At 37.1% G+C, this 13,372-nt stretch overlaps 1 protein-coding gene across 1 annotated transcript in view; it reads left to right on the top strand.

The window, feature by feature from the left end:
* Nucleotides 1-13,372, top strand: part of COL24A1 (collagen type XXIV alpha 1 chain) — a 304,137-nt gene that overhangs the window by 180,939 nt on the left and 109,826 nt on the right. Inside the window, exons 31-32 of the mRNA XM_036348461.1 lie at nt 1,537-1,590; nt 8,802-8,855. Coding sequence (XP_036204354.1) covers nt 1,537-1,590; nt 8,802-8,855 — 108 coding nt within the window. The remainder of the gene's footprint in view (nt 1-1,536; nt 1,591-8,801; nt 8,856-13,372) is intronic.

Raw genomic sequence — 13,372 nt, 5'->3', positions numbered from 1 at the left:
CCCACCACTATGGCTTCATCCAGAAGGTCATCTAGAAAGACGTCTGGAATGACGTCCAGAAGGTCTTTCGGCTGTCCAGTCTAATTAGCATATTACGCTTTTATTATTATAGATTAGTAGTCATCAGTGTTTGGTACACAGTACATGCTCAGTGAATCTTTGAATAGGAGAATCAAAGAGGACCTGGAATTTCATTTAGAGTTTTATGTAACATTTTAGAATATACCCCCACATATAAGAGACAATTTTATGGAGCATAGATGGCATGATATAAAACGTGGGAGGGCTCCAATTTGGTCATTTAGGGCCTAAAATCCTTATGCTTTAGCAGGTTTTAAGGGCATAAACCATACTTTTTAGCACATTATAAGGATATTATTTTTGGATAAGAATACTTTTGTTAATATTAAAGTTATTAAAAATCCAAATTTAAAATAATTATGCATAATTATTAGCCACTGTATAGGAAGGGAATTAAATACAAAAATACACATAGATATAAAGAATTCCTAAAGCTTGACCACAACAAAAATGTGACCAAAAAATGGCACAGAACTTGAATAGACATTATTCCCAAGAAGATATACAAATGGCCAGTAAGCACATGAATAGATGCTCAATATTACTAGTCATTAGAGAAATGAAAATCAAAGCCACAATGAAATGCCACTTCCTACCCATTAGGATGATTATTATTTTTAAAAAAAGAAAAGAAAAGAAACACACACACATGCACATAGAAATTAACCAAAGTTGGCAAGAATGTGGAGAAATTGGAATCCTTGTGCATTGCCGATGGGGTTGTTAAATGGTGGGGCTGTAGTAGAAAACTATTTGGTGGTTCTTCAAACATTTAAAGATAGAATTACCATTTAACCTATCAATTTCACTTCTAGGTATATATCTAAAAGTATTGAAAGTAGGGACTCAAAGTGATATTTGTACAACAGTGTTTATAGGAGCATTATTCACAGTGGCCAAGAGGTAGAAATCCCAAATGTTCACTGACACATAAATGAATATACAAAATGTAGTATGTACATATTATGGAATGTTATTCAACCTTGAAAAGAAAGGAAGTCTTAACGCACGTTACAACATGGATAAGCCTTGAAGACATTATGCTACATAAAATAAGGCAGACACAAAAGAACAAATATATTCGTTCTTATATGAGGTAGTCAAATTCAGACATTGAAACTGGAATGTTGGTTGCCATAGGAATGGAGGAGGGAGATAAGCAATTATTTAATAAGTATAGAGTTTAAGTTTGGAAAGATAAAATGGTCTAAAGATAGATGGTGGTAATGATAGCACAACAGTGTGAATGTACTTAAAGCCACGGAACTGTACATTTAAAAATTGTTAAAATGGTGAATTTTATGTTATGTATATTTTACCACAAAAGGAAAAAGAAAGAATAGAAGTAGACAGAAAAGTTAGGTGGGACAATTGTAAAAGAAAGCTGAGGTAAGGGAATTGTCTAAAACATTTTCAAGCATCACTTTTTTTTCAAGTTTGCCTTTGTTTGTTCAGGGTTCACAAGGACCTCCTGGGAGTACTGGAGACAGGGGACTTGCAGGAGAACCAGTAAGTTTATCTTTATACTTTTCAATAATACAAAAACTTGCATCATAATTAGATAAATATAATTTAATTATAGAGTTTCCATGGAAAATGAATTGTGAAAAAGACTTGTCACACCTCGTTTCTCATAATTTATTTTTTATTGCCTATGAAGTCATTCTTCTGGGATGGTATCAGATGTAATATGTTGTAACAAGCTTCTAAGACTTACAATATAGTCTTTCAAGCTACTGGGTTGATCTTAAGCGTCAGTTGACACAATGGTTTACAGGTGGCCTTTGCGTAATTTTTTAGCTAGTAACAAGTGGAAAATTCTAAAAGTCAAAAATTTATTCTTATCAATCTTCTTTCCTGGTATAATGTCTGGTACATTATATCTACTTAATGCATGTTTATTAAACTTAAATTGACCAAAGTTCATATCCCAGTGATATAATCATTCATCCAGTAATATTAGATGGAGTGAAGTGGGATGAGAATTTAGTCTTAATAAAGAACACATTTAAATAAAAATAAATGTGTTAATAGAGCTATGACAACAGCAGAGACAATATATTCAACCTTATACAAGAAAAGACTTGTTATTGTAGTCATAAATGACTAAATGGCTTAACAGTACCTAAACATTGACATCCAGGTCATAGGGTTAGTGAGGTTGGTAAATAAAATATAATTAAATTTATAATGTATAAAATAGGTTTTGTTTCATATATTTGAGCTTCCTGGCCAAGACATAGTACAGAAAAGAACAGAAGTAAATTGTTAAAATGAAGGATGCAGGAGAGATATTGAAACATACTTATATTTTGAGAATAATAAAATAGAAGACTACAACTTTTCTATTGCCAACACCTATTAGAGTTGTCTCTTTTTCTTAAACAAGATTCAAAACTGGTTTATCCATTGCTATACAAGTATTGGGATTTGGATAGTTTATTATTCATTCCTTCAATCAACAAATATTTATTAAGAACCTGCACGTGGATTATAGTGGTAACCGTGGAGTTTTCAGTCTGATGATAGAATTACACATTAATTAATAACAGAGATAAATGGATAACTTAAAAGTGAGATGAATGCTCTAACGTACAGGAATTCAATTAGAAGAGACCCTACTGGGGGTAGGAAAAGCTTCCATGAGAAGGAGTATTGAGCTGTGATCTCCAGGATGAATAGTAGTTACTTAGGCAAACACAGGAAAATGTCATTCTAGAGAGAAGTCATGCACCTGGGAAGAAGCACTACATATTTATTTAAAGATCAAAAAAAGGCCAACATGGCTATGGCACAGAGTCAGATAAAAGTAAGTGCAAGATGAGGATGGGAAGGGAGGCAGGGGACAAAATACATGCAGCTTTATGAGCCATGTTCACAAGGATTTGTATTTTTATCCTATGAACAAAGGGATGCCATTGAAAGGATGGGACTAGTTTATGACCCAATTATTACTTTGTTAAAATCACTCAAACCACAAGGCAGAGTTCAAACTGTAATGGGCCAAGAATGGAAAAGAGTGTTGCTTTCTGTTGCAAAATAAGAGATGACAGAACCCTTTAGATTAGCAGAGAAAAGAAGTGCACAGGTATAAAAAAAAATTCAAAAGGAGATAAAATCAACAGGAGATAGATATCCTGTATGTGAAGTACAATTCCTACATTTCTGGCTTGAAGAATTTTTGAGATAATAATATCATTTACTAAAACTGGAAATAACAGAAAGCTAGGTTTGATAATGGCAGGTTATAAGTGCAGTTTAGCTATGTTAGATTTGAGGTGTCTTCGACAAATGTGAAGTTGAAAATTAGATATGGAACTCAGAGCAGAGGAATACACTGAAGTTAAAATATTGGAGTCATTGACCTAGGGAGAGAATATTGGAGTGAGAGAAGAAAAAGATCTGAGCTTTAAAAAAAAAAGTCAACATTTAATAAATGTTCATAGAAGAGGAATGAACTGAAGAGGAGACTGAGAGAGGTGAGAGGAAAATCAAACACATACCCAGTTCAGCTCTAATCAGAACCTATCTTAAAATCTTCATGACAACCTTAGATTCCTTTAGAAGTATGTAGGCAAAACTGTGAATCTATATGCAATTATTGCCCTCCGGTCAGTCACTTCCTTTTGTAGATAAAGTTGTGTTGAAACACATCTATAACCATTCACATATACATATGTCTCTCTTCTTACTACAACAGCAAAGTTGACATATGTGACAGAGACCACATGACCCACACCTTAAAATAACTTATTATCTGGCCCTTTAGGAAAAGGTTTGCTGATCTCTAATCTAGAATTTAATCACATTTGGAAAAAAAAGTCCAATCAATGCAAAACTGATGCATATCGTACTCCTGGATTTGTACAGTGCACAACTGTATAAAATTGCCTTCAATAAGAAGAAAAATATGATCAAAATTTCAAAAATTTGCTAAGCAATTTAGAAACTAACTTAAGTAGAAAAGAAAATTATTATCTAAATAGAAGACTGAAAATTAAATAATTATTTTTTGAAAATAAATAAATAAAGCCATGGCTTCTGTGGCTCAGTTGGTTGGGGTTCCTTCCATCCATCAAAAGGTCACTGGTCCAATTCCTGGTCAGGACACATGCCTGGTTTTGGTCTTAATTCCCAGTAGACAGTCAATTGATGTTTCTCTCTCACATTGATGTTTCTTTCTCTCTCCTTCCCCCTTCCTCTCCCTCTCAAAGCAATAAAAACACATTTAAATAAATAAATAAATAAATAAATAAATAAATAGAAGGCGAATACTTTTAAAATTAATGTATTAGATTTAACCCAATCCTATTTCCTAGTATAAATTGGGTATAGGGGCTTGGAATAATTATTCTAATGATAAATATGAATGAGCAGGAAAAAAAGCTTAATATTTTTAACCTGGCATAAAATATAATGTTACTAGAATTTAAAAGGGATAATAAAGTTAGAACAATTAAATTCTGTGACACTGATCCAAATATAGACATACAGATATGTGGAACAGAAAAATATATAGAAGATTTTAATATTTGATGAGGACAATGTTACAAATCAGTAGTGAAGTGCTGTGCTGAATGCTGAGGGGCTCATTAACACATGAAGAGTTCACAGGTATTAGAAATATAGGTAACACATTAGCAAATCATTTCCACATAATAGGATAAGTACTAAAATAGAGGTTAGTTTACAGTCCTAAAATAGCACAAAGGAAATGCACTTAGCCCAACATGCATTTCCCAGAAGATTTGGTTTAGGAAAGGGCAGTTGGTTTGAATCTTGGATAAATTAGAGGTAGCCAAGAGAATATGACAGAAAAAATACTCTAGGGTGAATGGAACAGCATGAGGAAAGACATGAGGGCATAGAACAACTTGATCTCTTCAAGGAAGCCTTAAGCAGTTATATTCACTACAACATAAAGTGAAAAATAGGAAGTGTCGATACTTGGTTAAGAGGTATTTTTTTTAATTGAATTTATTGGGGTGACATTGGTTTGCAAAACCATAGAGGTTCCAAGTTTACAACTCAATAAAACATCATCTGGATTCTCACCTCAAACTGTACATAAAAACAATGACCTAAATAAATAAATATTTTTAAATCATAAGTAATAAGAGTAGGCGAATGAATTTTTAAATAGGAATAAATGTTTAAATTTAAATATGATTTAAAAAGTAATAAAAGGCTGACGGCTTTATTTAATTATATGCAAATTTAAAACTTTTCTCATCCTAATTTTTAAAAAAGTTCAAAGATTTAAGGAGATACACCAAAGTATTAAGTGGTTCCAGTGGTTATTTGGGGTAATTTTTAATTTTGTGTATTTACAAGTGTTCTATAGTGATAATGTTTGAGAGTAGGTGGAAGGTTATCCTTAACAATATATTTTAAAAATAAAATGACACGCTACAAAATGGGTGGAAATTAGCAGTAAAATAGGACAGATTAATACATAATGTCCCTAATATACAAATATTTTTAAGTGACTCCCAAAATATGTGGGCAAAGGGCATGATCAAGCAACACATAGAATATCATGGATAGCTGATAAACAAATGGAAAAAAAAATATTACACCAAACTCATTAAATATAGACACTTTTAAAGTACTCGATTATCCATCATATTAACAAAGAATTTTAAAAGTATTCTGTGTTGGTATGCATTCAAAGAAATAGGTTTTAATATTTCTATGTTGATTTTTTAATGTTAATTATTGCAACCTTTTAAGAAATTGACTTGACTTTTGACAAAATAATACATTTCAGACTGTGTTCTAAGGGGAAAAGTGCAGACTATACACAAAGACTTGTGCACAAAGATGTTTCTCTCAGTGTGTTTATAATACGATAGGAATACATTCTGAGAATAATCCATAAATTTTTAAATATTACTCATAATCTTATCTCATAAAGCAGGAATATGCAAATTGACTGTCATGTAGTAACAGACAAGATGGCTGCACCCACAGAGGAGGCCAAGTTCCCATAATGAGCCTTAATGAGCAATCAGCAGGGACCTGAGGCTGCACCTCCCGCATGGTGGGGCTTAACAGGGGACCTCAGGCCATGCCCCTTCAGGCGAGGGGCACAGCCTGAAGTCCCCCATCAAGCCCCACCAGACTGGGAGACCTCAGGCCGCACCCTCTGCCCAGCAGGGCTTTGACAGGGGACCTCAGGCCACATCCCCACCTGGCAGAGTTGACGGGGGACCTCAGGCCGCGCCCCCTGCCTGGCAGGGCTTGACGCAGGACCTCAGGCCGTGGCCCCCCACCCCAGTGCCAGGCTGGGAAACCTTAGGCCATGCCCCCCACCCGGCAGGGCTTGACAGGGGACCTCAGGCCGCACCCCCCCGTCCCAGCACCGGGATGGGGGATCTCAGGCCATGCCCCCCGCCCCGGCACCAGGCCAGGGGACCTGAGGCCATGCCCCACACTCCAGTGCCAGGCCATGAGACCTGAGGCTGCACCCCCTGCCTGGTGGGGCTTGACAAGGGACCTGAGACTGCACCCCCTGCCTGGCGGGGCTTGATGGGGGCCTTCAGGCTGTGCCCCTCGCCCTGGTGCAGGGCCAGGGGACTTCAGGCCACACTCTCCACCCCGGCACTGGGCTGGAGGACCTGAGGCCACACCCCCCTCCCGCAGGGCTTGATGGGGTACCTCAAGGTATGCCACCCACCCCAGCCCGGGGGACCTCAGGCTGCACCCCTTGCCCTGGCGCCAGGCCAGGCAACCTGAGGCCATGCCCCCCACCTGGCGGGGCTTGACGGGGTTGGGCCAGCCAGGTCTGGATCTAGCCCAATGGGGATGGAGCCAGCTGGTTCTGGGTTTAGTGTGATTTTGAGATACCACTGGTGGGTGGGGACTTGACTTGGTCCCGCAGTGCGCCCCAGACTCTGACAGGAGGAAGATTTTCATATACTTTTTACTAATTTTCTTTCATCTCTGGCACTTCTATTATAGAGAAAGGGCAAATAGCAATATTATAAAACATTTCGTCTAATTAATCCCCTTTTAATGTACATGAAATTTGTGCACTGGGCCACTAGTATTTAATAAGCCATAATTGAAAAATATCACTGACATCTTAATACCTTCAATAGTTATACATAGAGTACAATAGAAGTGACACCAATATACCAGCCTTATTTATAATCCTGTCTTTCGAAAGTTTATCTCAGTCATTTGACAATATCACATGATGTTACAGATCTTAACTTTCACTTATCACTGGTCCAACATGCATATAATAAACCCACTAAAGCAACATTATACAAAAAGAGGAATTAAAAACAGTGTACATATCTAATATTAAGAGAATGATTAATTTGTGGTACTGTGGAATATTAAATGGAATATTGTGTAGCCTTTGGATATATTTGTTATGAAATATCTATAATAATAAAAGCATAATATGCTTATTAGATTAGACAGCCGAACGACCTTCCAGACAACCTTCCGGATGAAGCTGGGGCTGCGAGGGCCGAGCCCCTTGCACAAATTTTGTGCATCAGGCCTCTAGTTTACAATAATATAATACAGTATTTATATTTAGATAGAATATTAAGCATATAGCAGAAGGATACAGAATTATAAGTATGGTCCTACAAAAGAATTAGAAGACACTATGAAAGAATATTTATGGTGTTTGACTTAATCTGTTTTTTTTATACTTTCCACACTTTTCAAATACTTTTAAATGAGCATATTTAATTTAGAAAAAATAGTTTAAAATAGTAACAATTTAGAAAAATAGTTTAAGATCACCAATCATACCAGTTTTGCTCCCCATTATTACATTTTTTAAAAGTCATGTGTTCACAAAATTGTGAGTATAACCTCATAGAAAACTTCAAATCTCTTGTTATTTTCTGAATCTTAAAAACATTTTTTGTTTTTCCAGAAAGTTCAAAATTATTGTCTCTCCAGAAATATCAAAAAGCGCAAGTAGCTCTTTTGCATGACTGGAGAAATACCATTATATTGTAGCTGCTAAATAAGTATGAATTTATCTAAAATAATTCTAGCAAGTTAAATGGCTTCCACACCCTAAGAAGATCCCTTAAATTAACCAATTTAATGTTTAGGCAGTAAGGTAATTACTCAATATTTGTTTACTTAAAATTAAACTATTCAGTATCACAGTGACCAAGATTTCTATAACAATCCCATCGTGCATTTTGCTGCACCTTAGTGATTATCCCATGTGAACATTGTTACATCCATTCATAAGAAACAGGAATTATTCAACTGGACTCTACTGTGATAAAGTATGACAGCCTAGTTTTATATCATTCAAGACCAAATATTTGCTTCTTCAAAAATGCTGTTTTTGTCACATATTTTCCCAGAATGTTAAGTAAATCTATAATCATCATGGCCATTAAATAAGATAACTTTTGAAACCCCTTAGCATAATATTTCATACTTATTAGGCATTTGTTGAGTGTTTATTGATGAGTGAGTAAATTAGGGAATGAAAGAATAAATAGTACTATCTTTTCTTTTGAATCCAAGCATATCTTACTATTATTCACAAAAGAAACACATATGTATCAAAAGAGATATACTTTTGTTTATAAAGAAAGTAATGTGAAACATTCATAAATATATTTTGATATATTGCATGTGATATCTTATAAATTCCATACTTAGATGCATGTTAATTAAAATATAGAATAATCTTTGATTCTCAGATTTTAAATTTTATTTTAATACAGGGACCACGAGGACCTCAAGGCGATGCTGGGCCTCCTGGAGAAATGGGTGCTGAGGTAATTTTTTGTGTCTCTTTCTTGTTAGTTCATTAGTGCTTAATGCTTTCTGTAAGACTCCTCAATGTATAATTGATATATTAAATATATATTATGGAGAATCATTCCATAGTGTTTCATTTCATATTCAGAAAGTAAAGCCTAAAATTCCATTAAAAGCAGATGACTATTCTGTGGACCTAATTTTATATATGTAAAATTTTCCACTTAACAGCTAATTTAAATGACAGAATAGAACGTGAATAAAACTTTCCCTTAACCTATTGAAAGTTAACTTGATAACTTTCTATGTTATGTCTTACTTATAGAAGAATATTGAAAATTGACCCCAGTTCGGCATATATTCTGGAATAATAACCCCCAGTTGTTATGATTATCAAATCTAATTACTATTTCTGCTGTTTATTCAGTTTAGCACTAAATAAGTTGTACATAAATCCTCTCCTTCCTTGGCTTCTTGGCAACTGCTGTCTCTTGGTTCTGCTCTTTACCTTCTGATGAGCTTTCTCGGTTTCCATGTGAAGCTGCCCTTCTTCCTCATCTTAGCGGTCGTGTGATCACAGTGACCTTAGCAGCATTATTCTGACCGCCCTCAGCTGGATAGCTCTAATGCATGCCTCTGTCTTCAGCTCCACTTACTTACTTTCTGTTGTCTTTTACATATGTACCTAGAGATCCCACGTCCATCTCAAATTAAAATATCTAAACCAAGCCGTTACTTTCCCACTGTTCTATCTTCTGTTACTCCCATCTCACTGAAAGATAACCCTTTGGCCCACTAGTCCTAAACTGAGTCCTCCTAGACTTCTCTTCCTACTTCATCCTCTCCAATCATCCATCTTTCCCCTTAGAGTAAGTCCCCCCCTTTTCTCTGCTATGTCTCAACTCTAACCTTTCCTTTTCATCACTATTGCCAGTACTCGGGGCCTCTGTTTTTATCCCATGTCTCACCCAGCTCCCATTATTTCTTAGCTTGTTGCCTGCTTATCTTTGTCATATCATCTCTCTCCTTAAAAATTTTTAACGGTTCTCATAGCCTTAATAAAATGTCAATTTCTTAACATGATAAATAATATTCTACATTATTTAACCTCTGCAGACCTTTTCAACCATATCCCAATAAAACTTTTCTCCTCCCCTATGTGTTCAGTTCTCCTCCCCTATTTTTAATGGCATGATTTTTTGCTTTGCACTGTGTATTACTGGGGATAAAAGAATGCTGAGATATGGTCCCTGACTTCTTTAGGAGTTTATAATCTACTAGGGGCCCAGTGCATGAATTCATGCACCTTGAAAGGAACTGAGGGCCACGGTGCTGCGGTAGGCACAGGGGCAGGTCTTGGCCCATCCTCCACACCCCTGCTCAGCCCCTCCTGCCACAGCCCCTGTTCCCCTGTCTGCCAGCAGCCCCTCTCCTGCCTCTGTCGCAACTTGCACCCGCTGACAGCCCAGAGCAATTGGGGCCAGAGCCAGCAGCAAGTATGAGCGTGACCCGTGCCTTCAGCGGGTGCAAATGGTAGCTGCTGCCCCAATTGCCCCTCAGGAGCAGGGGGAGGTGGAGAAGCCCTCAGGGGCTATCAGGGCCAGCAGCTGCCACTCACACCCGCTGATGGCACCAAGTGATTGGGACCAGCACCAGGCACTGGCAGCAGGTGCAAGCGGTGGCTCTGGCACTGGCTGCAGGTGTGAGTGGGGCCAGCGCTGGCAGCAAGTGCAAGCACTGGGCGGGACTGCGGCTCGCGGGAGCAAAGAATTTTCAGTAACCCCGATGACAGCGGCTGGTGCCCTACCTTGGTCTGGCACCCCCGCTCACCTGCTTCACCATCCCACCACGGCCAACACCCGCCATGTTCCGCACATGCCCCCTGGTGGTCAGCACATGTCATAGTGACCAGTTTTTCGGTTGTTCCAGTTGTTCTGCTATTTGGTCTATTTGCATATTAGCCTTTTATTATATAGGATTCTAAAACATTATCATACAAAAGATCATTATGTTACAATGCATTAAACCCAATGATGGAGATATTTACAGGGGATTTAAGAGCACTTAACCTCACCTGGGTAAGGAAAGCAGAAGATGTGTGTGTGTGTGTGTGTGTATGTGTGTGTGTGAAGGAGGTATGAGATGAGTTTTAAGGATTGAGAAAGTGTCAGCCCTATGAAAAGAAGGAATAATAATAAGGGAATTCCAAGAAAAGGCATGCATGAGCAGAAGCAAACATGAGGCAGTGTGGCTTCACTGATACTTAAAGTCAAAGCAAGAAGTGATAATAGATGAAGTTAGTTCATGCAAAGTCTTGTGTACTCTGTTGAGAAGCTTGAACTTCACATCTTATGGGCTATTGTAATTGTACAGTATAAGCAAAGTGGTGATAAAGTCAGATTTGAAATATAATCCAAGCAGTTGCAAAGAGTATGTACTTGAGAAGAAAAAAATGAAGACATGTAGACCTACTAAAAGGCTATTGCCTTCAACCAGGCAAGGAATGATGGCAGTCTGAACTAAAGTGGTAGGCATAGAAAAGGAAAGGAGGGGATTGATTTGAGAAATGTTTGTTATATAAATTGTGTAACCCTGCATATTTGTGAGATATGGAAAGTAAAGGGAAAAGAGAACTAAAAAATGATTCCCAGATTTCTAGGTTGTGCAACAGGATGGATGGTAATACCCTTTTCTGAGACCAAGGCTTAGGGAGCTTAAGATCAGAATCTGCCTGACTGCCCAACCTAAATAGTTAATGAGTAGCAGAGTTGGGCTTTAAATCCACATCTGACTCCAAATCTAATGATGATAACCTACTCTAATCCACATCCTCTGAGCCTGAGGAAAGCTGAGAGAAGCCATACCTCATACCCTGAAGTTGTTTTAACAGAGTAGGAGACAAGAATTCTGTTGTGATGAGGAGTAGGGGTTGAGCACATCAGTTGAGGAAAATATGCTGATTTAGAATAGTAGTTGAGGATAATGGAAGAGGGAAATGACAAGTTAAAAAACATATATACCTTATTAAAAGTCAAGCTGAAGCAGAAGACTGAATTTGCATTAGATCAATTATGATGAAGAAGATAATAGCCAACAATTCTGGAACACTTTGTGTGATTAGGTGTATTTAAATGCTTTGTTATATTAATGATCCGTTACAACACTCTATGAGGTAGATTCAGTTGTTACCCTCATTCTGCAGATGAGGAAACTAAGACATGAAATGGTTAAGTATCTTGCTCAAGAGCAAAGCTAGTAGTAGTGATAGAGCCTACATTTAAATTTAGGTGATTTCTCTACACATACTATTCTCTTAGCCACTGTGCCTCTCAACATGTAATGATACCACTTTGTACAAATGTGTAACTTTTCCCACCAGTATTCTACTGAGAATATAAATTTAAAAGGGAATTTTAAGTGCTAATTCAAGATTGGTATAAAAATAGGTACCACATATCTATCCGTGCTGTCTCAAAGGGTAAATTTTTCTTTCCTCTCACAGCAGAGTAGTATTCCATTGTGTAAATGTATCACAACTTTCTTATCTACTATGCTAAGTCAAATAAGCCAGTCAGAGAAAGACAAGTACCATATGATTTCACTCATATGTGGAATTTAATGAACAAACTGAACTACCAAGCAAAATAGAGACAGACTCAATAGATGGAGAGCAGGCAGATAACTGGGGGGTGGAGGAGGTGTGGGGAAGGGATAGAGCAATAAAGAAAAAAATGAGAGAGAACTCCTGGACATGGACAACAGTATGGTGATTGCAGGGTGGAGAGGAGTGGGTGGAGAGGGAAGAGGGCATAGAGGGGATAAAAGGTGATGGGAAAAATTAAATTACAAAAAAGTATATAAAATAAAAAAACAGGTACCACAGAGATCAGAACATCAGCTATTGGATTTAGCCTAAGAAAGGGATAAAAGAAACCAAGAAGAGCTGACAAATTGGGAGAAATTAAGAACTGGAAGAGGCCCCTGAGATTAAAATCAATTTTGATATAGAAGAAATCCTAAAAGTGTTGGAATTCTCTCTCAAGAGATAAATTTAATCTCGGGGTGGGATATTAAATTCTGTCGTTTCTGAGCCAGAGCAGAAACCCAGGCGTCTCACTTCATAGTCTGTCCTCCCAAGTGCTGTCTCACAGTAGAGCAGTCACAAAGGTAGCCAACAGAAAAATTTAAACAATATAACTGTTTAAAAGTTGATGAAATCCTGGTAAAACAAGGGAAGTATAAGGGAACTAAACTTGAGCAAGGAGATACATCAAGGAGTAGAGGTATAACTTTGAGTTATAGAAGTAACCATCAGGAGAACTAAAAACAGAGATTGTTTTATAAAGTAGTTATAAAACTACTGCTTTTCATTGTAAGCAGCTTTTCATTGTAAGTCCTTCTGTACTGCTGTGCATGGATAGCTTCTTTAAAAAGCAAAGTGAATATGGATTGCGGAAGCTAAGTCAAATGAAAAATTGGACTTTCTTTCATTGAAAGTACTAAGATGACATATATGATGTTTTAGTCTATAACA

This window comes from Myotis myotis, unplaced genomic scaffold (genome assembly GCF_014108235.1).
Source record: "Myotis myotis isolate mMyoMyo1 unplaced genomic scaffold, mMyoMyo1.p scaffold_m19_p_2, whole genome shotgun sequence".
NCBI lineage: Eukaryota > Metazoa > Chordata > Mammalia > Chiroptera > Vespertilionidae > Myotis > Myotis myotis.
The sequence above is the reverse complement of the archived record's forward strand: the minus strand, read 5'-3'. Positions and strand labels throughout refer to the sequence as shown.